The 23,983-nt window shown below is 44.4% G+C and overlaps 1 protein-coding gene across 1 annotated transcript in view; it reads right to left on the reverse strand.

Moving 5' to 3' along the window:
• Positions 1-21,760, reverse strand: part of LOC124803420 — a 909,999-nt gene extending 888,239 nt beyond the window's left edge. The window contains exons 1-2 of the mRNA XM_047264603.1: positions 21,270-21,760; positions 20,843-20,912 (exon numbers count right to left, since the gene is read on the reverse strand). Of these exons, the coding sequence (XP_047120559.1) occupies positions 20,843-20,912; positions 21,270-21,338 (139 nt within the window). The 5' untranslated portion in view covers positions 21,339-21,760. The remainder of the gene's footprint in view (positions 1-20,842; positions 20,913-21,269) is intronic.
• Between the last annotated feature and the right edge of the window lie 2,223 nt (positions 21,761-23,983).

The raw sequence follows: 23,983 nt of genomic DNA on the forward strand, positions 1-23,983 counted from the left end.
GGTTACTTTAACGTCTGTAGATGTCTCTCCATTGAGAACAACATGCTGTGTTCTGTTTGCTAAAAACTCTTAAATCCAGCCACACAGCTGGTCTGATATTCCGTAGGCTCTTACTTTATCAGGCGACAGTGCGGAACTGTATCGAACGCCTTCCGGAAGTCAAGGAAAATAGCATCTACCTGGGAGCCTGTATCTAATATTTTCTGGGTCTCATGAACAAATAAAGCGAGGTGGGTCTCACACGATCGCTGTTTCCGGAATCAATGTTGATTCCTACAGAGCAGATTCTGGTTTTCCACCCCACCGGTGTTCATAGCGTTAAACGTTCAACGTATAATCAGCGACAGGTGCAAGAAGCGATTTTTTTTAAAGACCTGGAGATACAAACGCTTTTTCGTGAGTTACCTTTAATCGGTCATCAACTGGCGTATTAAAACACATCGAACTCTGGTGCTTAGCTTTCTATCAGTGTAAAGGTTTAGAAGTTCACTACTACCCATCCTCATATTCTATCCTTATATTCTCTTCTATTCTCTGGGAAATCCCGTTGGCCTTCTGACTGGTTTGATCCATCTCGCCACGAATTCCTCTCCTGTGCTAACTTCCTCATCTTAGAGTAGCACTTGCAACCTTCGTCCTGCATTACTTGCTGTATGTATTCCAATCTCTGTCTTCCTCTACTGTTTTTACCCTCTTCATATGCCTCTAGTACCATGTAAATTGTTCCCTGATGTCATAACAGATGTCCTATCACACCCTCCCTTCTTTCTGACAAAGTTTCCCATAAGTTCTTTTCCTCGCCGATTCTGCGGAGTACCTCCTTAGTTCCTTACTACATCAGTCCAACTAATTTTAAACATCCTTCAGTAGTACCACATCTCAAGTGCTTCTGCTCTCTTCTGTTCCTGCTTCGCCACAGTCCTTGTTTCACTACAATACAATGCTGTGCTCCAAAAGTACATTCTCAATTTCTTTCTCAAATTAAGACCCATGTTTGATTCCAGTAGACTTCTCTTGGCCAGGAATGCCCTTTTTGCCAGTGCTAGTCTGCTTCTTATGTCCTCCTTGCTCCATCTATCATGGGTTATTCTGTTACCAAGCTAGCACTAATTGCGATGGTAAGTTTTTCACTGATCTCATTTCTGCTACTTCTCATTACTTTCGTCTTTCTTCGATTTACTCTCAACCCATATTCTGTACTCATTAGACTGTTCATTCCATTCCTGCAATTCTTCTTCCCTTTCACTGAGGATAGCAATGTCATCAGCGAATCTTATCACCGATATCCTTCACCTTGAATTTAAATCCCATTACTGAACCTTGCTTTTATTTCAATCATTGATTCTGCGATGTATATATAGACCAATAGGGGCGAAAGTTTTAATAAGAACACTTCTTTCTTGGTCTTCCAGTCTTATGTTTGCACTTCCGTCTTTCCCTATAGCTTAGCGCTATTTTTCCCAGAATATCGAAAGTCTTCTACCATCTGACATTGTCGAACGCTTTTTCCATGTCGACAAATTCTATGAACGTGTCTTGATTTTTCTTCAGTCTTGCTTCCATTATCAACCACAACGTGAGTACTGCGTCTCTCTCGTGCCCCTGCCTTGCCTAGCCTCTACCTTTCCTAATAGGTCAAACGTATCATCTTCTAACAGAGCGCCCATTTTCTTTTCCAGTTTTCTGTATATTATTGTTACGAATAATGTAGTAACCCTTAACTTAGTAATAAATGGTCTGATCATACTACCCGGTGTGTTTTCGGACGCTCTAGACGTTGATAACAAGTACTCACATTTTTACCGATAGAAAGCGATATCTATTATACATACAGTGTACTGTTTCTTCTTCTTGTATACTGAATGCGCCGTCGGGCGCATGTTCTCTGATATTTCAATACATATTTGCAACTTTGTTTTTGCAGTCTGCAGCTGGAGTCAGCCCAAACAAAATACTGCTCATTACATCTTTCATGCGACACGCAATGTCGACGGAAAACGACGGTTTGTTTCCCGTTAAAAACAAAAGAATTTTTCAAGCGAATTCACGCGTCCATCTGATAGAGCGAGCCCAGTTAAGTGCGATATTCGATTTATCGGTGTGTATTAAAAGACAAAGTAAAACTCGAAGAATAACGTATACTGCAGCAGCTACAGTGCAGCGTTGTTGCGTGCCGGTAGAAGTCAGCACTGACCACGGTAATGCTGGATTACTGAGTATTCTTCGTATTTTACTGTCTATGTTAATACACACCGATAAAACGAGTACCTCACTTAACTAATTTGAGACCGCTCTATTAAATGCGCACGAAACTTTCCGCTGGAAAAATAATTTTGTTTGTACGGGAGAACAAACCGACGTTTCCCGCTGAAATTGGGCGTTGCATGAAAGATGTGATAAGCAGTGTTTATTAGGCTGCCTCCAACTACACATAGCAAAAACGAAATTGCGAATATTTGCCGAAACACCAGAGAAAGTTTACTTGACAACTCTGTGGACGGACGCCCAGTACATCTCGTTTTCAAATTTAACCAGCATAAAACTCAGTAAATCAAATTATACTTTCCTCAGTTAGCATTTTCTTCCGTGGATTCTGTCGTGCTTTTTGTTGCAAAATTCTTGTTCTCTCTCTGCCTCCTTCGCCCTGTCAACCTCTCAATTTCTTCCCCTATTTCTGGTAGTCACTTTTCTTCTTCTCTCTCTGTCGAATTCTCTTCCTCAATCTATCTCTCGCAAAAAATCATCTCTGTCTCCTCTCCCTCTTTCATTACTCTCCATACATCAAATTCCATCATAATTCCCTCGTACCTACTCCCTTCTTCTCTCTCCATCTATCTGTAAATCTCTTTTCGTGTCATTCTCTCTCTACCCTCCATCTTCTCTCTCCATCTCTCTAATTCTCTGTCTCGTATTCTCAAATACTCTCTCTCTAGCTCTCGAATTCTCCCTCTAGATCTCTTATTTTCTCTCTTCCTCTCTCAAATACTCTCCATCTCTCAACTCACATACGCTCTCTCTCTCACTCATTCTCTTTTTCTTTCACCTTTGTCGGCGATTTCTTTCCGTTCTCCCTATCGTCAACAAACACAGTACCGTCTCCGAAGTTCCTTGGTGCAGTTAACCCTTACAGTGTCCTCAGTCATCTATCCATGAAAAAACGACGTCGCCTAGTTGTGAGGACCTGTCTGAACAGTCTCCTGGGCTCGCGACCAACAGACGCACTGCAGCGGATATTCCCCGAAACATAGACTTCCATTCTGTGTTACTCTGCAACAGACCGCTTACCGTTACCTCTACCATCTGCTACAAGCAGGAACACCATTGCAACGCAACAACCCCTTTGCTCCCTAGCAGTTGTCAGGCAGGGGATGTAAACGAAAATGGATAAAGGAGTGGCCACAGGGGTCAGTTAAAAGCCGTGGGGCGACGGACGCTGCACGGCTGTCAGCTCCGAGTGCAATTGTTGACGAACATTCCCCTGTTCAAGCTGGAAGGAAGAACAGCTGGAGTGCTACTGGAGAATGCTCAAGTGGCGGAACGAGAGGGACGGCCCACTACAGACACAAACCAGCACTCGGAATTGGGAAATCACGTTGTCGACGAATGAAGTGAGGGGCGACAAAAGGGGTCGCACAGGCATTTACATACGTGTGAAAAGCTAAGGGTCAACAGGGAACGAAAAGTCTTTAGAATAAACGCCGGGATGGGAACAGGAGAGTCAAGTCGTTGTATGCAAACAGGCAGAGTACTGGCTGAGTTGGACAGAATGCTGAGATGAACCCTTTTATTCTACAGCTAAAGTAACTGAATTATCCGTCAGTGCTCACAAGCACATGATAATAACAACGGAAAATAAACTTTCTAGAAATACCACAGAAACGTTTCGTTGTCAAGATAAGCAGAGCAAAGACGTTTAGCTGACACCACTATTGACTACGTCGCCAAGACGACCACAGTACAACATTTTATACAGGGTGTTCCAAAAAGGTACGGCCAAACTTTCAGGAAACATTCCTCACACACAAAGAAAGAAAATACGAGTATGTTATGTGGACATGTGTCCGGAAACGCTTACTTTCCATGTTAGAGCTCATTTTATTACTCCTCTTCAAATCACATTAAACATGGAATGGAAACACACAGCAACAGAACGTACCAGCGTGACTTCAAACACTTTGTTATAGGAAATGTTCAAAATGTCCTCCGTTAGCGAGGATACATGCATCCACCCTCCGTCGCATGGAATGCCTGATGCGCTGATGCAGCCCTGGAGAATGGCGTATTGTATCACAGCCGTCCACAATACGAGCACGAAGAGTCTCTACATTTGGTACCGGGATTGCGTAGACAAGAGCTTTCAAATGCCCCCATAAATGGAAGTCAAGAGGGTTGAGGTCAGGAGAGCGTGGAGGCCATGGAATTGGTCCGCCTCTACCAATCCATCGGTCACCGAATCTGTTGTTGAGAAGCGTACGAACACTTCGACTGAAATGTGCAGGAGCTCCATCGTGCACGAACCACATGTTGTGTCGTACTTGTAAAGGCACATATTCTAGCAAATAGTTCAAATGGCTCTGAGCACTATGGGACTCAACTGCTGAGGTCATAAGTCCCCTAGAACTTAGAACTACTTAAACCTAACTAACCTAAGGACAACACACACATCCATGCCCGAGGCAGGATTCGAACCTGCGACCATATTCTAGCAGCACAGGTGGAGTATCCCGTACGAAATCATGATAACGTGCTCCATTGAGCAGTACATACTGTCGAAACTAAAATGAGCTCTAACATGGAAATTAAGCGTTTCCGGACACATGTCCACATAACATCTTTGTGCGAGGAATGTGTGCGAGGAATGTTTCCTGAAAGTTTGGCCGTACCTTTTTATAACACCCTGTATATCTGTGTCTCTAGGTTATGTACGACAGACAAAAAAGTACAGTTGATGTGCATCACAACGAACGCCGTAGCGTTAATCCTCACCATAGTAACTTAACCGAAGATCTCTCGCTTACGTTAATATCTGGTGACGTCGACATTCCATATGAAACCTCTTGGCAGATTAAAATTATGTGCCGGACTGCAACTCGACCCTGGCACCTTTGCCTTCCGCAGGCAAGTGCTCTGCCAATTGGGCTATCTAAGCATGACTCACAACCTTTCCTCAAACCTGTACTCACACCAATACATCTCCTACTTTGATACTTGGACGCAAAATACAAAGATCCATGCTTCGAGTCTCGGATCGGCACACAGTTTTAAGCGGCCAGGAAGTTTCGCATCAGCGCACACTCCGCTGCAAAGTGAAAATTCATTCTGGAAACATGATATGTATCTGTAGCTCAGCTGAGGTTATGAACGCCATACAGAGTACAGCGGGGCTATTCCGCTCAAGAGGCTAAGCCGCGTGAAATAGGAAACGTTGCAACACCCCAGTTCCTCACAGAGTCAAGGTTGTTTTGCCTTCAGTGTATGCATCTTTGTGTCGCCGCATTTGTTGTAGTAAGGGTGTTTTCTGTTACGTTATTGACAGGACAGAAGATCGAACTCTAGTGGTAAGCTAATTGTGATAGATTATTGCCGTAGTTAAAGAATACAATCTAACAAATTAAGGTGTACAATGCACAGTAACGTCAAATGTTAAACTGTTACTCTTACTATTACTTGACCGAGCTAGGTGGCGCAGTGGTTAGCACACTGGACTCGCATTCAGGAGGACGACAGTATACACCTGCCTCCGGCCATCCTGATTTACGTTTTCTGTGATTTCCCTAGATCGCTTCAGGCAGCAAATGCCGGGATGGTTCCTTTGAAAGAGCACGGCCGACTTGCTTCCCCATTCTTCCCTAATCCGATGGTACCGATGACCTCGCTGTTTGGTCTCCTCCCCCAAATGAAGTAACGAACCAACCAGCCAACGACCTGTTACTGCTGGCTTTTCCCATACAGGTCTGATTTGCCGTGTCTTTCGAAACGTCTGCACATGGGGCTATTTCAACTGTACACGTGGAGCTATTTCCGCTCAGTCGAATTATCAGTTTAATTGATGTTTCTCTGAGAAATTCTAGAGAGCAAGTTTTCTGGATTCTTTTCACATGATGCGTAGATATAAAAGGAAAAAGTCAAGTGGTTCACGGTCCGAGGAAGATATGACACGAGCAGTAACAAGTGTTATAAGCAGCTCGTCTGGATGACGATGTACTACATGGTTTCATGAATTGTGTGGGGGTGCAAAAGGGCGAAAAATGTTTACGTGTGGTAAATGATTACGACTTTGACACTGACGTACACTGGGCGGAAAAGCCTCTTGACTGGGTGGAACAGCTCCACCATTTTTACGTATTGTGATTTCTGCCTTTTTCAGATGATTGTTTAATACTCTGTTCGTGTAAAGGAATTTGTAACTAGTATATACTGGAATGTATTCACGATTGACATATCATAATTGTATCACAGTGACAAATTTTTTAAAAATTTTCATGTCATACTGTACGTATGGTTCAAATAGGCGGAATAGTCCCGCTGTACCGTATGTGGCTTTTTTGCCACATTTCTTGTTGGTATACCAGTAGTATCTCATTGTCACTCGATTTTAATTTGTTTTTAATTCCGTAAAACATATCCGGAAGCTTTTCTTTATTCTCCCATTTGTAATATATACGTATTATGAAGTTAAATTAATTTTAACGTTACGCAAAGGGGCCTTGGTTTAGCATTTATACTGGGGGTGGACAAATATGTGGAGACACCAAGAAACACAATACAATATCATGGCTAATATGGTGTCGGAAAACCCGTTGGCATTTAAAATAGCTTACAGCCGTATAGGAATGGATAAATATAGGTTTCGTGTGGTTTTCATGGGAATCTCATACCATTCTTCCTGTAAAATACTGTCAACGTCCGGTAACGATGATGGGGGTGGATAGCGAATACGCACTCTGCTCTTCAAAGTAAATCACAATGGCTCAATAATACACACATCAAAAAAAGTTTTGCATCACCTCGGTTCCGAGAGTTCCGGAACGTGTACAGAAAATTGGAATAGGAATCAACATAAACAACATTTTCGCCTTTTTTATTGCTCATGAAAACCACACATTGCATGATGTACCACCATGGAGCGAGAACTTCAGAGGTGGTGGTCCAGATTGCTGTACACACCGGTACCTCTTACACTCAGTAGTAGATCCTCTTGCACTGATGCGTGCCTTTATTCGTCGTTGCATACTATCCACAACTTCATCAAGGCACTGTTGGTCCATATTGTCCCACTCCTCAACGGCGATCCGGCGTAGATCCCTCGGAGTGGTTGGTGGGTCACATCGTCCATAAACAGCCCTTTTCGATCCATCCCACGCGTGCTCGATAGGGTTCATGTCTGGAGAACACGCTGGCCAGTCTAGTCGAGCGATGTCGCTATCCTGAAGGAAGTCATTTAAAAGAGCTGCACGATGGGGGCGCGAATTGTCGTCCACGAAGGCGATTGCCTCGCCAATATGCTGCCGATAAAGGTGGACCTCGCCATGGACGTCGGGAGTGAAGCTGCGCATGATGCAGCCTACTGCGCACAGTTTGAGTCGTAACACGACGTCCTGTGGCTGCACGAAAAGCATTATTTAATATGATGGCGTTGCTATCAGGGTTCCTCCGAGCCATAATCCGTAGGTAGCGGTCATCCACTGCAGTAGCAGCGCTTGGCCGGCCTGAGCGAGGCATGTCATCGACAGTTCCTGTCTCTCTGTATCTCCTCCATGTCCGAACAACATCGCTTTGGTACATTCTGAGACGCCTGGACACTTCCCTAGTGGAGAGCCCTTCCTGGCACAAAGTAGCAATACGGACGCGAGCGAACCGCGGTATTGACCGTCTAGGCATGGTTGAACTGCAAACTACACGAGCCGTGTACCTCCTTCCTGGTGGAATTACTGGAACTGATCGGCTGTCAGATCCCCTCCGTCTATTAAGCGCTGTTCATGCATGGTTGTTTACATCTCTAGGCAGGTTTAGTGACATCTCTGAACAGTCAAAGGGACTGTGCCTGTGATACAATATCCACAGTCAACGTCCATCTTCAGGAGTTCTGTGAACCGGGGTGATGCAAATATTTGGATTTGGTGACTATGGTGGTCTTAGGAGATTCTGGTGCTCCCAAAACTTGTCCTATACGATCAGAGGTGTGTGGACACGAGTCCTGTCGCCTTGGAACATAGCCTTACCACTGGGGAGGGGGAGGGGGGGGGGAATTTTTACTATGGAATGACTGTGATCCGCCAAAGCGTTGACATAATCCTTGGCCTTAACGCGACCTGGTAGAGAAACCATGTGGCCCATAGAATACCACGATATGGCTCTCCAAATCATCACCGATCCCACGCTACATTACCCTCTTTGGACATAAACTCGATCAGAAGCCGATAACAGTGCGAAACAAGACTCACTGCGCCAACCGTCTTTCTTCCGGTGCTCCACAGTGAAGGCTCACATGGTTCTAAGGGCTATGGGACTTAACATCTGAGGTCATCAGTCCCCTAGACTTAGAACTACTTAAATCTAACTAACCTAAGGACAGTACACACATCCATACCCGAGACAGGATTCGAACCTGCGACGGTAGCAGCAGCACGGTTCCGGACTGAAGGGCCTAGAATCGCTCGGAGGGCCCACAGTGAAGGTTTTACGGCTACGACACGACGTTTTCCTTTTAGGGGCACTTGCGTCCTTGATGAGTGAATTTGGAATTCCAGCGCGCATTGCAGTTCCCTGCTTCCGGAGCTCATTCAGTTCTGCAGTTACTTTTGCAGCTGCCGCCCACTTATTTCTGGTCACAAGCCTCCCCAGTGATCGACTGTCATCCTCACTTAATACACACTTTGGTCCGCGCTGAGAATCAGCATAAGATGTTTTTACACTTCCTCTTTATGCGGTCTAAATCTTCGATACGATTTCTCTTGAAACACCAAACACTTTGGCTACTGTAGCACACGAGCACTAACAATTTGCTCACGTTCGAATTGACTTAACTCCGACATAATGCGCACGCCACTGTACAGAACATTTTTTCTGACCACGACTGACACTTCCAACGTATTGGGGAAACTGCGTAGGTGCCGTGCGTTGTCAAATGAAGCTGCGCAAAATGCAGGCTTGGCTTCCATCCGCAGTTATTTCCAAGTGTGCGTTTCTCACAGTGTTTCCATATTTTTGCCCAACCTTTGTCAGACATCTTTTGTTTACTCCCAAGGCAAACTCCCCATTTCACCCCCTTCAGATTTAGTGGTAAGAGGGACAGTGGACAGCCCGTCATAAGCTGAACACAGATCAACCATGAAAACAGGAAGAAGCTGTACTGGACTGTGGGGAAAAAAAGAAGCAAAGTAGAAGCAGTGAATGGTCCAAGAACAAGAAGTGCAACGCACAGCAAGTGCGAAGAAGACAGGCGTCGTGGTTCAGTGGTTACAGTGTTGGACTACCAAACGGGGGAGCCCTGTTCAAAGCTCCCTCGTGAAAAGTTTTTTTTTCCACTTTTCGAATTTGTGTCCTTGTCGTGGTGTAACATCCGTTTGCAACAGCGAGCTGTAATGCCAGTTGATTCTGCACAACGAGTCTATTAGCAGCCGAAAGGAAGTGGCTTTCGAATGGGACCTACAAACGTTTGATGACAAGGCGACATGTCAACCGAAACCGCCATGGAAAAATCACCTCTGGTGTTTCATACACGGCATTACTGACAGTATGTGTTTCATATAATAAGAGTCTCTCATCGACACACCTAATTTGTACGACTGGAAAGTGAGTGAGATATGCCTCCTTGCCTGATACAAATGTGGACGTGAATGTGAATGTCAATGTGATCACTCTCAAATACTAATAAATAATAACGAGAAGTGGCCCCGAAACCCGCGTTTTCCTAACAATTTACCATTGGTTTAAACATGTACAATTTCCGGTGAGCCTATGTTATGAACCGAAGAGGTGTGCTGACCACACACCCCTCCTATCCGCATCCTCAGCAGAGGATGACACGGCGGTCGGATGGTCCCGATGGCCCACTTGTGGCCTGAAGACTGAGTGCTATGTTATGAGATGGCCATAAACACACTGAAAATCCAGACATTGCATTTTGCGGGCGAGGATGTAAGTGTCAGTCGCTTTTCGTACGGCCAACTGTACATGGCTTTTTCCCATGTTACCGAGCCGGCCGGGGTGGCCGAGCGGTTCTAGGCGCTACAGTCTGGAACCACGCGACCGCTACGGTCGCAGGTTCGAATCCTGCCTCGGGTTCAAATGGCTCTGAGCACTATGGGACTTAACATCTGAGGTCATCAGTCCCCTAGAACTTAGAACTACTTAAACCTAACTAACCTAAGGACATCACACAGATCCATGCCCGAGGCAGGATTCGAACCTGCGACCGCAACGGTCGCGCGGTTCCAGACTGAAGTGCCTAGAACCGCTCGGCCACCCCGGCTGGCTCCTGCCTCGGGCATGGCTGTGTGTGATGTCCTTAGGTTAGTTAGGTTTAAGTATTTCTAAGTTCTAGGGGACTGATGACCTCAGAAGTTAAGTCCCATAGTGCTCAGAGCCATGTTTGCGAAGCAAAAAAGCTCTTCGTTCATGTCCCCAGTCGTACTATTTCGAACGTTGTATACAAAGAAGTCAAAAATAAATTCCACATGTCCATAGTCGTGAGAGAAACGCGTGTGCCATGGGGCGAGTGAGGACAACTTGACACGATACGTTCTCTGAAACTACAAGGAAATGCCCCACGGTCGGATTGTCGGTTTGAGTTGATGCTGCCGTCTTTCCCACGACACTGCAGCCGGTGTGGAAGCGTTATGGTGAACCGTAATATTCTTCTATCAAGACTGCTTTCGCTGTTGGATTACGCATTTCGTTTCCCTCGATCCTAATACGCCCTGCCACGCAGCGGAATTGCATCTTCTTTTTCTCCGCCTCTGTACTAGAAATATAGCATCCTCCCTTCTGAATAGTTTTCTGCTGGGTAGATTAGCTGAACAGGTTCTGTTGTATAGCGCTACTGGGTCGATATACAGTGATGAACCCACAAAGTAATGTCACTGTTTAAGATAGAAGACACTGTGCCAAACAAGGGCTCTAATGTGCCACTACAGATTATTGTTTAATAATGTGATTTGTAAAGTCTTGTTTATTTTGTAACGCGGCACTGCACGCATCCTGTGTTCAATATTTCGTCTGTGCAAGACACACACACACACACACACACACACACACACACACACACACACACACACAGTAACCAGACTTGCTTAATACCCACACTGACATTTGATGCAGATAGCACACAGTGTTTGAGATTATGATGGTGACAGGGATAAAATAAGGAAGCGAAAGCTTAATCACAACTTGTATAGAAGCCAGGGTTCAATTAGGGTCGAAGGACATCAAAGGGAGCAGTGATCAAGAAGGGAATGAGACAGTGTTGTAGCCTATCCCCGATGTTATTCTATCTTAAATTCAGCAAGCAGTAAATGAAACAAAGGAGACAACTGGAAAGGGAATAAAACTTCAGAGAGAAGAAATAGAAGCTTTGAGGTTTGCCGAAACATTGTAATTCTGCCAGGTACGGCAAAAGACTGGAAGGACAGTTGAACGGAATCGATAGTGTCTTGAGAAAAGGTTATAAGGTGTATATCAACAAAATCAAGCTATGCTGAGGGCATTAGATAGGGAAACGAGATACTAAAAGCCGTAGATGAGTTTTGCTATTTGGACATCTAAATAACTAATGATAGCCGAAGCAGAGAGGATATAAAATGCAGACTGGCTACAGAGAGAAAAGGATTTCTAGAAAGACGAATTTCTTCATATGTAATATAAATTTAAACGTGAGGTTGTCTTTTCTGAAGGTATTTATCTGGAGTGTAACCTTGTATGGAAATGAAACGTGGGTGATAAACAGTTCAGACAGCAACAGAAGTCTTTGAAATGTGGTGATACAGGAGAATGCTGAAGATTGGTAGATTGCGGACCTAATCAGGAGGTACTGAATCGAAGCGAGGAGAAAATAAATTAATGGCACAACCTGACTAACAAGCGATGGGCTGCTAAACACAGTGGTTCAAATGGCACTGTGGGACTTAACATCTGAGGTCATCAGTCCCCTAGACTTAGAACTACTTAAACCTAATTAACCTAAGGACATCACTCACATCCATGCCGAGGCAGAATTCGAACCTGCGACCGTAGTGGTCGCGCAGTTCCAGACTGAAGCGCCTAGAACCGCTCGGCCACAGCAGCCGGCTCTAGAACACATTCTGAGGCATTTTTGTCAGTTTGGTATTGTGGGAAAAATGTGTATGTTTGTGGGGGGGGGGGGGGGGAGTAAAACTCGTGTCATGTGTTTATTGCTACTTCCTAACTGTGGGCGTTGTTATTAACATAGTGCTGATCGCTATCCCAATTTCTATAATAATCCAGTATTTCAGAGCAATGGAAATTTTATGAATAACCATTACTCGTTTTTTAAAAAGAAGTTTTACTTAAAAACAAAAAAGTTTAGCATTGCTGCTGTGGCAAACTGATGTACCAGTTTTCATACCCGGCCATTAGTAAAAAAGAATGAACAACAAACTGTTACACAAACCACAAACGAGACCAGACAATACCGAATCATTCTGGTTATTCAGAAGTAACATATCTGCATCGGCTTTAAACGGGTGTTTTTTCCTATTCCTAATCTGAATGTATTAATAACGTGACCATATAGTTGTGGTCACATCGAAGTCTTCAGTTATTTGCAACTATTATACTGAAGTGTCCATGTTTTGACTCTTGTCGAGAATTTCGTGAGAATTGTATTCAAACTTCCACCTGGCAGTATACTATTACCGAGTCTGCACAACAATATTTCGTAAATGTGTTAATAATACAAACATCTTCTGCCATATTTGCGATGAAGTCATATTTTCTTCGAGAAATTGTTCAGTTGCGCCTTTGATAAAAAAAAGAGGCGGCTCATGTCTAGTACGTTATCTGCATGATAAGTGACAAGGGCAATAAGTGGGTACCAGACGTTTGCAGTACTACATGTTCGTGCAACCTAAGAGAGGTGAATGAAAAATTACGTCGCATGTCATTGAGACTGACGATGATCTGCAGGAGTCCAGTCATCAGCCACACTGTTGACAGTTATTTCTGTATGGTTGTTCCACCTCCCCCCCCCCCTCTTACCCTCATTTACCCTCATAGACAAAGGAACTTCCATGAATAAAGAGACAGAGAGTTGTATACCGCGCAACCATCCAAGTACCTCATAAGAGAAAGTATCTCCCCTCTTGAATCACTACAGAAGGCTTCTGTGATCTCTATTAAATCTTCAAATGGAGATCAAACACCGTCCGGTTGACAGATAGCTCTCTATTCACTTATGTACGTCAAAAACTTCGAAAAAGAGTAAGCAGATGTGGTCATCGATCCACAGAACAGAGAGCATTTTTTAGACAGACACTGAACTAATGCTGAAGACCAAGGAGAAAGGAGCATGGTAAATACTTTTTGAATGTTTCGAACGATTTTCTGGGAAATTTTCAAACACCTTGTGGATGAGACGATGCATTGTACGATGAGCTGTAATGCAAAAGCCACTGAAAACGCCCTTTTGGAAATTTCACCTGGATTTCTTCCCGCCAAATTGTGGTAATGTGACCGATGAACATGGTCAACTCTTTCACCAAGTTACTGCGCTGATGAAGCAAAGTTACGAAGGGGACTGGCTAGAAAAAGACTCTCGAGGCTACTGACAATTTTTTTCTTTTTACATCTTTTCTTCGCTTTGCATATACATACATCAAATATCGTTACATCGAATATGAGAGCCAATTAAAGAATTCAAGCTTTATCTCAGATTCTGTGGACCATGAAACATACAAAACCCAGAGTTTCTTCACCATATATTTCCTCTTCACAAAATTTATAGGCCGATGTCATATGCCTTAAATTTGACGTTTTATACGTTGTATCGGACTTCGAAATGATTTTCCCAAGTAGATATTGGTTGTTTTCGGTATGTCCTGTAGTGGAAAACAGATAATATACTATATGGACAGGAACCTAAAGGAAAAATTAAGGTTGGAAGATCAAGAGGAAAGTGTTCTGATTTAATTGGGCGTAAAAAAGAGATGCAGCCTTTCTCCTCTATTCTTCAACGTGTACAAAGAAAAAAGGGAGGAAATATGTCCAGAAGTCGGATTTAAATACGATCTTTACAGGAGCAGAGCCTTTATCCCGCGGAAAAACTGATTACGACGGATCTCTCTTTCACGAGTGTACTTTTTTTCACAGAGACACGTTCGCGATCATGACCAATACATCACAGGGCAGTAGTTACGTTCTATGGAAGGGATTTTGAGATCACCATATTTCTCACAGGGATAACTTAATGTTTGTTGATGAAGAGTAGTTTCACCCAAGAATTTATTTATTCCTGCGCCTTGGGGGGAGGGAGGCTAAGAATAAAGTTTGCTTTTATACTCTAGACTTCTTGTTGTTTTTATACTGTAGACTTCTTCTGCAAGGCTACTATAAATGATTCATTTGTTTTCAGAGTTCTATGTTTTCCGAAGTATTACATGCTCAAATATGACTGATGCACGAATAGAAGCGTAAACTCATCGAGTTTGCATTGTGCCCACCAGCTGGCGTTACGACTGCAGTGCCTTGACAAAATGGCGACGAAGCAAGAAATAGTTCTTGTGTAGGAAAATGCAAGACGTTTATCTGTTACGATAGTGCAGCGTGCATTCAGAAGGAATTATGGAAAAGAACCGCCATGTAAACAGACACTGTGCGTTGGTATCGACGATTTAAGGACACTGGTTGTCTACCGGGCGTCTAAGTGTGCCAGATGTAAATGTGGTGAGGGTGAGAGAAAGTTTCGCACGCAGTCCAAAAAAATAAACGGTCCGCGCAAGCCACGAACTTGAAATACCGCACCAAGCTGTTCTGGAAGATGTTGCGAAGGCGGTTACATTTCAGACCGTGCCGTCCGCAATTCGAGCTACACTTAAAACCGAGAACTTATGGCCGGCGCCTTCAATTTTGGATCAAAAGGCTAGAAACACTTTAGGATGAACATTTCGCCTGCAAGCTGATATTCAGCGACAAAGCATCCTTCCTTTATCTTGAAATGTTCGTCGCCACAATGTGAGCGTCTAGGGCACCTCAAATCCTCAGATTCTGGCGCATGAACGAGTTTCGCCGAAAGTTAATATTTTCCCTGCTACATCTAAGACGAAACTGAATGGACCGTTTTTATTCTCATAGAACATTTGTAGAGCGTAAAACTCAAACTTGTAAGTTTACGGTTCTATTCATGCGTGAATCATATTTTTACAGGTAATACTTCAGAAAACACAGAGCTTTGAAAACAAATGAATCATTTATAGTAGCCCTGTATCTAAGACTGGAATAAGTATGCAACCAGCTACCCGGATAATCAACTCGCATGGACGTATATAGCAAACTACCGCATCCAGTGCAGCTCACTGTATTACTTAAAAAAAAAAAAAAAATAATCTCAGTTTACCTTGAAACTTTACTTACTTTTAGAGGAAAGTTGTCGCATACAGAGCGAATCTTGGCAACAGTGTATTCTGCCCTAAACTAGTGCGGTGATACCTGAACCAATCACAAAGGATTCACATATCGTCATGATAACATGTATCGATAATGGAGTGGATAAACATAGGCGAATCTTTACTTCGCTGCAAACCCTTCCTTCTAAGTGCACTACAGATCACCCTGTCACCACAAACAAGATTTCGGTCCAGGAGGAGAGGGGTGTGACTATGGCATACTAATCAATTTTGTTACGCAAACGAGCTGTGGGACTCTATAGAGGTTGTTTCAGAAGTGATGGTCAATATTCAGGGCTATGACAGGAATGATCATTCGAAACAAAGAAAGGTATACATTAGGAGTTATGAGCAATTCTTGATCTTCGATACTGTGACACTAATCTCCTCAACTGCAAGCTCTGTGCTTTCCACATTTTGGGAAGTGGTAGTACGGACCAAAACAAGGAAAAAATATCCAGCACACACGGGCTCTAAAACGCATACCTCCAGAGCTATGAACACTTGTTCATCTTCGCTACTTCGAAACATAACTCTTCTAATGAAGAAGTCCTAATAACGTTTAAGGTATGATTTTTGGAGCACATTATTGAACATTTTTTCCTTGTTTTGGTCCACACTACCACCTCCCAAAATACGGAAAGCAAAGAGCTTGCAGTAGAAGAGATTCCAAATTCAAATGGCTCTGAGCACTATGGGACTTACATCTGAGATCATCAGTCCCCTAGAACTTAGAACTACTTAAACCTAACTAACCTAACATCACACACATCCATGCCCGAGGCAGGATTCGAGCCTGCAACCGTAGCGGCCGTCGGTTCCAGACTGAAGCGCCTAGAACCGCTCGACCACACCGGCCGGTTAGAAGAGATTTGTTTCACAGTATCCAAGATCAAGAACTGCTCATAGCTCTTAAGGTATGCGTTTAAGAGCCTATACTTACTTGACTTTTTTGTTTCGAATGATCATTTGTGTCATATCCCTGAACACTGACCATCACTTATGAAACACCCAATATATTAGTCTTTCCTATCGACACGTTCTATCACAAATACGACACTGTTTACTTAGCACTGAAAAATCACAAGTGACATCCTTTGTTTGAGATGCAGCTAAACCGAAAATTTCGTTCCTCGTCTACCAGAGACTCAAATCGGGCATACATAATGATGCAATATTTCTCTGTCAGTGCTTGTCTGTGCTAACAAGAAATGACTTTGACGCTAAGAGTTTAACAATGGTCCTGCTCCACCCCCCTCTCGCCCAGAATTTTTCGTATTTGGCTACGATATATGTACATAACATGCAACAAAATACGCTATGGAGACTTCTCCATTATCCAACCTAGGTTTCTGAACTCATGACGAGAAGTGCGTTACATATCGCGAATTTTGATAACAGGCTACGCTACAGATCAATACGTACCCAGAAATTTTATTTCGTTGGTTTAACTAACTCACTACTGTCACCTCGTAAGCTAACTTAGACCTCAGGCTACGATATAAATGTGTGTCACTGCAACTAGGATTCCGGTGGCAGGGGTGGGAGAGGGGGGGGGGGGGCGAGGGCGCTACAACAGTCCAGACGACTAACGTATTAGGGAAAACACAAAAAGAAATGTGACATTACTCGAAGAGTGCTGAAGATTTTACAGAACTCATGAAGGGGCTCTGCATCAAACTGCGGAGAATTAGGGTTTATGAGACAACTTGACTAGAACAGGGCAAGTTGACACAAGACATCCTGAGGCACCAAGGATTGTTTAATTTGGTGATGGAATGAAGTGTGAAGGTAAAAATCATAGACAGAGACTAAAGCTTGAATACAATATGCAGCTTTAGTTACACAGATGAACAGACTTTCACAGGACAGTCTAGTGTGGAGAACAGCATCAAACCTGTCACTGCAACGAAGGCAACAGCAGCAGCAACATGAACAAATTCTGCATTTCGTAATAAGATTTTCTGCACTCCGTTGGCTCACATTCGGAAGTCTCCGAGTTTAAATCACAGTGTAGCAACTTAGGTTTTCCACAGTGTATTTAAATCGCTTAAGGGGAGTGATGGTATGGTTCCTATCCGAGAGTGAATGCTCCATTTTCAATGAACACGTCGTTAAACCCTACACATTTTACTTTTGCTATTTCCTCTTCCATTTTCCACTCCATGGACCACTACATTTCTTTGTTACTGTTTTGTTTTCACTCGCACAGGTTAGAAAAAGAACACAAAGCTCATCGTGCTTATAAACATCATCTTTGGGCGAACAGTGAATTTCTTTCTTACCTTCCTCCTACCCACAGGTATTAATTGCAACTGCAGAAACTAACCATCTAGTTGTTTATATGCCTGCATTCCATATTGGACACTGGCGGATCGTGAATATGACGCAAGTGAATTTTTACATTTAGTTCTCCTTATCAACAGCCTTCGAGAAACAATCTTTTCTTACACAGACTAGCTATGCTGCCTTTGAGACTCATAGACTATACTGCAGCTTATTCGTTATACATTTCAGTCTTAAGTCACCAAATGGTATTATTAAAGGTTTTAACTTATTACATCGTAATCATCAGATGATTTAAGTACTTTATTAGTAAACTCATCACCTAAACATGTTCCACTTTGGGAGAGTGGACTAAAATAAAGTTTGTTTCTACACTGTACAGACTAATAAGTCCGTAATTCATTTTTCTATCTAAAGCAAAAACGGGATAAGTATGCAGACGGACCATACTAGATAATCAGCTAGCATGGGCGTAATGTACACCAAATCACCGCCAACCACCGCAGTCAACGACTGTAGCTTACTGTACGTGTCACAGTTTTCTCAACTTACCTTCAGTCTGAACTGTGAGCACCTCCCCGGGCTTTCAGTTAACGAGTGTCTGTTTAACGTATTCACATCAACTGATGATGACTACGTCAACACTGGCAATGGTACCATTTGTGAGACAAGAAGCAGAAATATATAACTTAAAAAAATTATTTTGTATTTAGATTGACACTGTACTCAGCAATTAAATGAGTAGTAACGCCTAGACGCCTTAAAGTTATTGGCATTGGTTCAGATCAGTATAATTTACTACTGTACGAGTTGTACAGGAATTCTTTGACTCATGTAATGTTTTATTAACTTGGCTGATAATTTTTGTTGCAGTTCACGTAATTATCAGTAGTGAAATGTTGCCATACAGAAATATCCAGAGAAAACTTAATGAATACGTGCTTAGAGAAGGCCAAAGCTTCCGTCCTTTCGCATTTTCAAGCCCGTTTGCTCGCTTCATTTAGTACCTTCAAGTAGAAAATGAAAGAATCACAAAATGGACACATTCGTGTCACACAAGAGAATATCCGTGCACAGGGATATTAACTGGAAGCAAATACTGTTGCGGATAAAGTAAATGACTAAAGTACTCAGCGACAATGGAAAAAATGATGTTCACTGGGAAAAGAGATTACTCATAAAGCACTTACTCGATGGCTACGGCAATTTTACCCAAGTTTGTGGTGTACATATTACGTCGACTCAAGGACGAATTTCGAGTCTACACTTGGGGGAAAGATAATGTCACACGCAATTGTCGTCCCGTTCTGTTCCCGAAGTGGAATATTTAGTTCCCTATTTTATTGTATAGAAGCACTGCTACATTGCCAGAGAATCATAGAATACGTTATACACTAAGAAAGTATTGTCAACTTCGTGGTGCTTCCGGTCGATCAATCTGAAGGTATCCATACGAATGAATATATTAGGGCCTATCAGCTTTTGGCATGATCTTAAGTCTCCCCCCCCCCCCCCCCCTACGAAAAAAAAAATTCTCGCACTGAGACAAAATATATGACTTCCTCACAATGTTGATAAAAAATCGGAATAAAATTTTGTAATAACTTTCAACCCCAGTCTATAGAGGACGTTATCGTACTTAGATTATAGTTCTAGATTATACAGGTTAGTTTCTGTGACCGAAAATGGATACTTGCACTGTCAATATTGATTGCTAACACGTCGACCATTTTAATTTCCATCAGATGAATTTTCCACAAAGTGTAAAAGTTCTTTCAAGTCTAAAGTTACCAGCAAGCACCTAAACTTCATTGTCTCAGGGGCAGATTCATCGGGAACTATTTCGAGGGACGAGTCTATGTAGACTGTTTATTAAAAGAACTGCTGTAAGTAACAAATAACCAAAATCATGAACGCCAGTAACCTGTCTTGCTGTTATTCATTGTGGCTTTTATTGTTAAAATCATTCATAGTTTCACTTATGTTACTTTACACTTCATTTTATTCTATGATTTGTTTGTGTCTAAAAGAAGGCAATTCAATAGTTCTCCTTTGTGGGCAGAATATTGTATTTTCCCCAAAAATACGTTACTGTGTCTTGTCACTATTATGCCGTGTAAACATATTACTTCACGCTAGTTGTAAAAAAGCGGACAAATAAGTAAATTATAACTGCTTATATCTTCTCAAACATTCTATATTGATACACATTGCGGATTGTTTGGCTGTAACAGATTCTATACATTCACAGAAAGCAGAATATTATATTTCAATTCCCCGTTTATTTCCATTGGTATGCTTTTCTTATCTGCACTTTTTGTTTCGTTTCACTTGACTGCTTAGGAGCGAACAGAATACCGAATTTCTTGTATTGATATACTACTGCTGCGCTGCTCTTTAAAATTTTACTGAATAATTTGTACCACTGGCCAGGAAAAATATATTTTTCTTATACATGAAACATCAAGTGACGAGATCCACAAACATGACAAAACAACTTTTTGTTTCTTTTAGGGTGACATTTATGATTTGTTTTTTTTAGGATAACATTTATGACAAAGCGATACCACGTTTCATATGCGAACTAAACATGCCCTCAGTTATCGATATATTCGTACTCATGGACAGGATGCAAAGGAGCAATATCGTAGCAGACTGTTTTTAATGTGACAGATGCCTCAAAGTGCACTGCTCCTGTACGAGCACTATCTCACAGATAACACACAAGTAGAAAGCACCACTTTTGTTCTACTGAGCGGCTAACTGTCACGCTTCAGTCAGCCACTGAAGTCGCCGAGTGTGAAAGTCGTCTTTGTTATCAATGAAGTTTACGTGGCAGGTCGCCGATACCGTTCACTAGCTCTGCCAGCCGCAGAGCCGCAGCGCTCGCTCAGTGGATTTCGCAGCAAAGTCTGCCAGACTGCAGGCGTACTTACTGCTTTCCGGGTCGTCTGCCTCTCCGTTCTCGTCGTCAGATTCCGTTCCCGAGTCGTGGTCGTCGTCTGCCTACGGGGCAAAAACAGAAAACACAAATCGTGTCAGCCATATTTACAGCGTTGGCACACGTTCAGAGCACAATTTCTACAGCAAATACAACAGCCGGCACCGAATTTTCACTCTCAGATCGTAGCGCAGGGCCAGTTTAAACTTTTCACAGCTCGCCACGGACGCAGGAGGCCCGCGCAGGGTCGAAAACGACCGTCGAAAGCGGAGCTCTTTGTTCTACTTTGCAGCTCGCAGCGGCAGCCATCTTAGCTTGTGGGCGAGCTGGTGGGCCCCCGGTATGACCTTCAAGGAAGGTGACCAGCTCGAAAAAAAGGGGAAAAAAGCCGTGGCAGTTGTCGGGTTAATTAATGTGCCTACCTTGTCCTGGTGCGGCTGATCTTCATTCAGAGAATGTGTCCTCAGTTTGTGGGTGAGAAACTTGAGCATATTTCACTGACGCCCGGGACGTAAAAAAAAATTTTACGCCTTTTTTTTCCGGTACCGGGGTGGGTGGCAGAGACGAGAGAACTGTTAGGGGTGGTGGCCGATGTCGGGTTTTGTTGAGATACCGAGGAAAAGAGAGAGTGTCCGCGTACACACGTACGGAGGGGTGGGGTGGTGGTGTCGAAGCACTGCGCGTCCCGCCGCCGCTGTCTGGGGAACGCGACAACAAAGGAAGGGAATGTTGTTGTTGTGGTGGTGGCGGCGGCTTTGTTGGCGGTGGGCCGCGGCAGCACACGGAGGGGGTCCGGCGTCACACGGTCCTCGCGGGCAGGCGCCGTCGCCTCTGCGGCATCCCGGGAGCGCTGCTGGGCTGGGCTGGGCCGGCCGGCCTTGCTCTGCACGGAGCGGACGCGTGCGCACCTCCTCCCGCGGAGCCGGCTCGGCGCTGACTGGCGCTGGCGCGCGCCCGCCTTACTACGGCCGCCGTACACGAGTACGGCAGTCAGCTGAACTGGAGTGGCCGCCGGGCGAGTCCAAGCGGCGCGCTCGCGGGGGAGGCCGCCCGGCTCGCCGGCCGCGCCAATCGATAGTCGCGCGGCTCGGCGCAGCGCGGCGGAGCGGCCGGCCGCGGCGCTGCGGTCGCCGCAGGGCCGCGAGCGCCGCGCGGGCCCACCCTCGGCCCGCTCATTCATAAGAATAGACTCGTCCACGAGGAGTAAGCGCCGCTGCTCTGCGATTGGCTATCGCCGATGCCGTGCGGCCCCGGGGGGGGAGGCGATATGTGGCCCGCACTCCGGGAGCGGGGGCATCGCAAGGAGGCTGCTCTCCTCTGCTCCCTCTCTCTGTCGCGCCGTGTTACTTGTGAATGAAAACGAGTGCGTAGGCGCCGACACAGAGTCTTCCGAGAAGGCGCCGGCTGCCTAGCTCACCGCCGGTCTCGCGCGCCGCACCAAATTTTGCCGAAGCGCTGCTCGTCGCATCTTCGCAATGCTTCCGCTTTAACGGTGCGGGTCGCTCGCACCTCGCTACTAACCGTTTCGCAATAAATACGGAGTAGCAAGGTACTGCTTAAAGATGGGCGGACTAGGTAAGGTAAACACAACAACCGAGTGCCTAAGACAGGAAAAATTCCCAAAAATTTGGAAAGTGGTAAATGCAGTTCAAATGGCTCTGAGCACTATGGGACTTAACATGTATGGTCGTCAGTCCCCTAGAACTTAGATCTACTTAAACCTAACTAACCTAAGGACATCACACAACACCCAGTCATCACGAGGCAGAGAAAATCCTTGACCCCGCCGGGAATCGAACCCGGGAACCCGGGCGCGGGAGGCAAACGTAGTGATCATCAAAAAAGGACCCAACAAGGACCCAGCGGACGTCAAGTCCTATAGACCGATCTGTCTACTATACATTTTTGGGAAATTATTCGAGAAATTGCTAGCTGACAGACTGACTGCACACCGAGTGCTGTGCGGGATGAGCGGCAGGCAGTTCGGCTTCAGGCCGCGGCGATCGGCAAACGATGCAATCGCTCTGGCGGCCGAGATCTGCAGCTCTACCCCGTACAAGTACGTTGTTGGCATCATGGTTGACATCAATGGCACCTTTGTCAACCTGTGGTGGCATTCGCTCTTCTCCTGCTTGCGGGAGAAAGAGTGTCCAGAGCCGCTATATGGTTGCCTGAGGAGCTATTGTGAAGGACGGGAGGTCTGGCTATCATCCCCTAGCGGCAGAGTTGGAAGGACTATAACTAAGGGATGTCCCCAGAGTTCCGTCTGTTCTGGGACATCCATATGGAACCACTTTTAGATAGTTTGCAGCAGAGTGAAGAAGTGCTAGAGGTGATAGCCTACGCAGATGACCTCCTTCTGCTGGTCGGCGGCCGAAGCCGCGAAGACATCGAGCCAAAAATAGATAGAGCTATGACCAAATTGCAACTGTGGTGTACAAATACTAAGATGTCGATTTCACCAACAAAATCAACGTACTTATTGCTGAAGGGACAGCTAGTAAGGAATTGGAGGCTCACCAGTTATAAGACGACAAGAGACACGCTACTTGGGCGTCATCATCGATGAAAGGTGGAACTTCGGAAGGCACTTTTGAGTCCGTAACCCGAAAAGCACTAAAGTACTCAACAACCTTATTTCCATAGGGCACAGACGATTTCACCTTCCACCACACCTAATCAAGCTAAATCACAATAGTATACTAACTTCAATAGTGGGTTACGGATCGGGAGTCTGGGCACACAGGCTCACAAGGGTGGTGCCTGCCATGGCAGTGAGAAGAGTACAAAGAAACATGCTGTTAAGATCTGTAGGGGCGTACAGAACATCCCCAGGAAGTGCCCTATTAGTAATAATGGGACTCTGTCCTCTAGATACAAAAATACGAGAACAAGCAGCATGGTATTGGGTTAAGATGGGGAACAACATGAAAATAGAGAATATCCTGGGAGCTCTGTTGAGGGACAAGGGAGAAATACGAAGAAGGGGTGAGGACTTATGGCAGGAACCCTGGGAAACGGATGAATCTGGCAGAACAACCTTTGGATTCCTGCCAAATGTTAAAGAAAGGTTAGGCATGAGGTATTTCGAGCCAACACGGGGTCTAATACACTTTCTCACTGGTCATGGGCACTA

The sequence above is a fragment of the Schistocerca piceifrons genome, chromosome 6 (assembly GCF_021461385.2).
Source record: "Schistocerca piceifrons isolate TAMUIC-IGC-003096 chromosome 6, iqSchPice1.1, whole genome shotgun sequence".
NCBI classification, from domain to species: Eukaryota; Metazoa; Arthropoda; class Insecta; order Orthoptera; family Acrididae; genus Schistocerca; species Schistocerca piceifrons.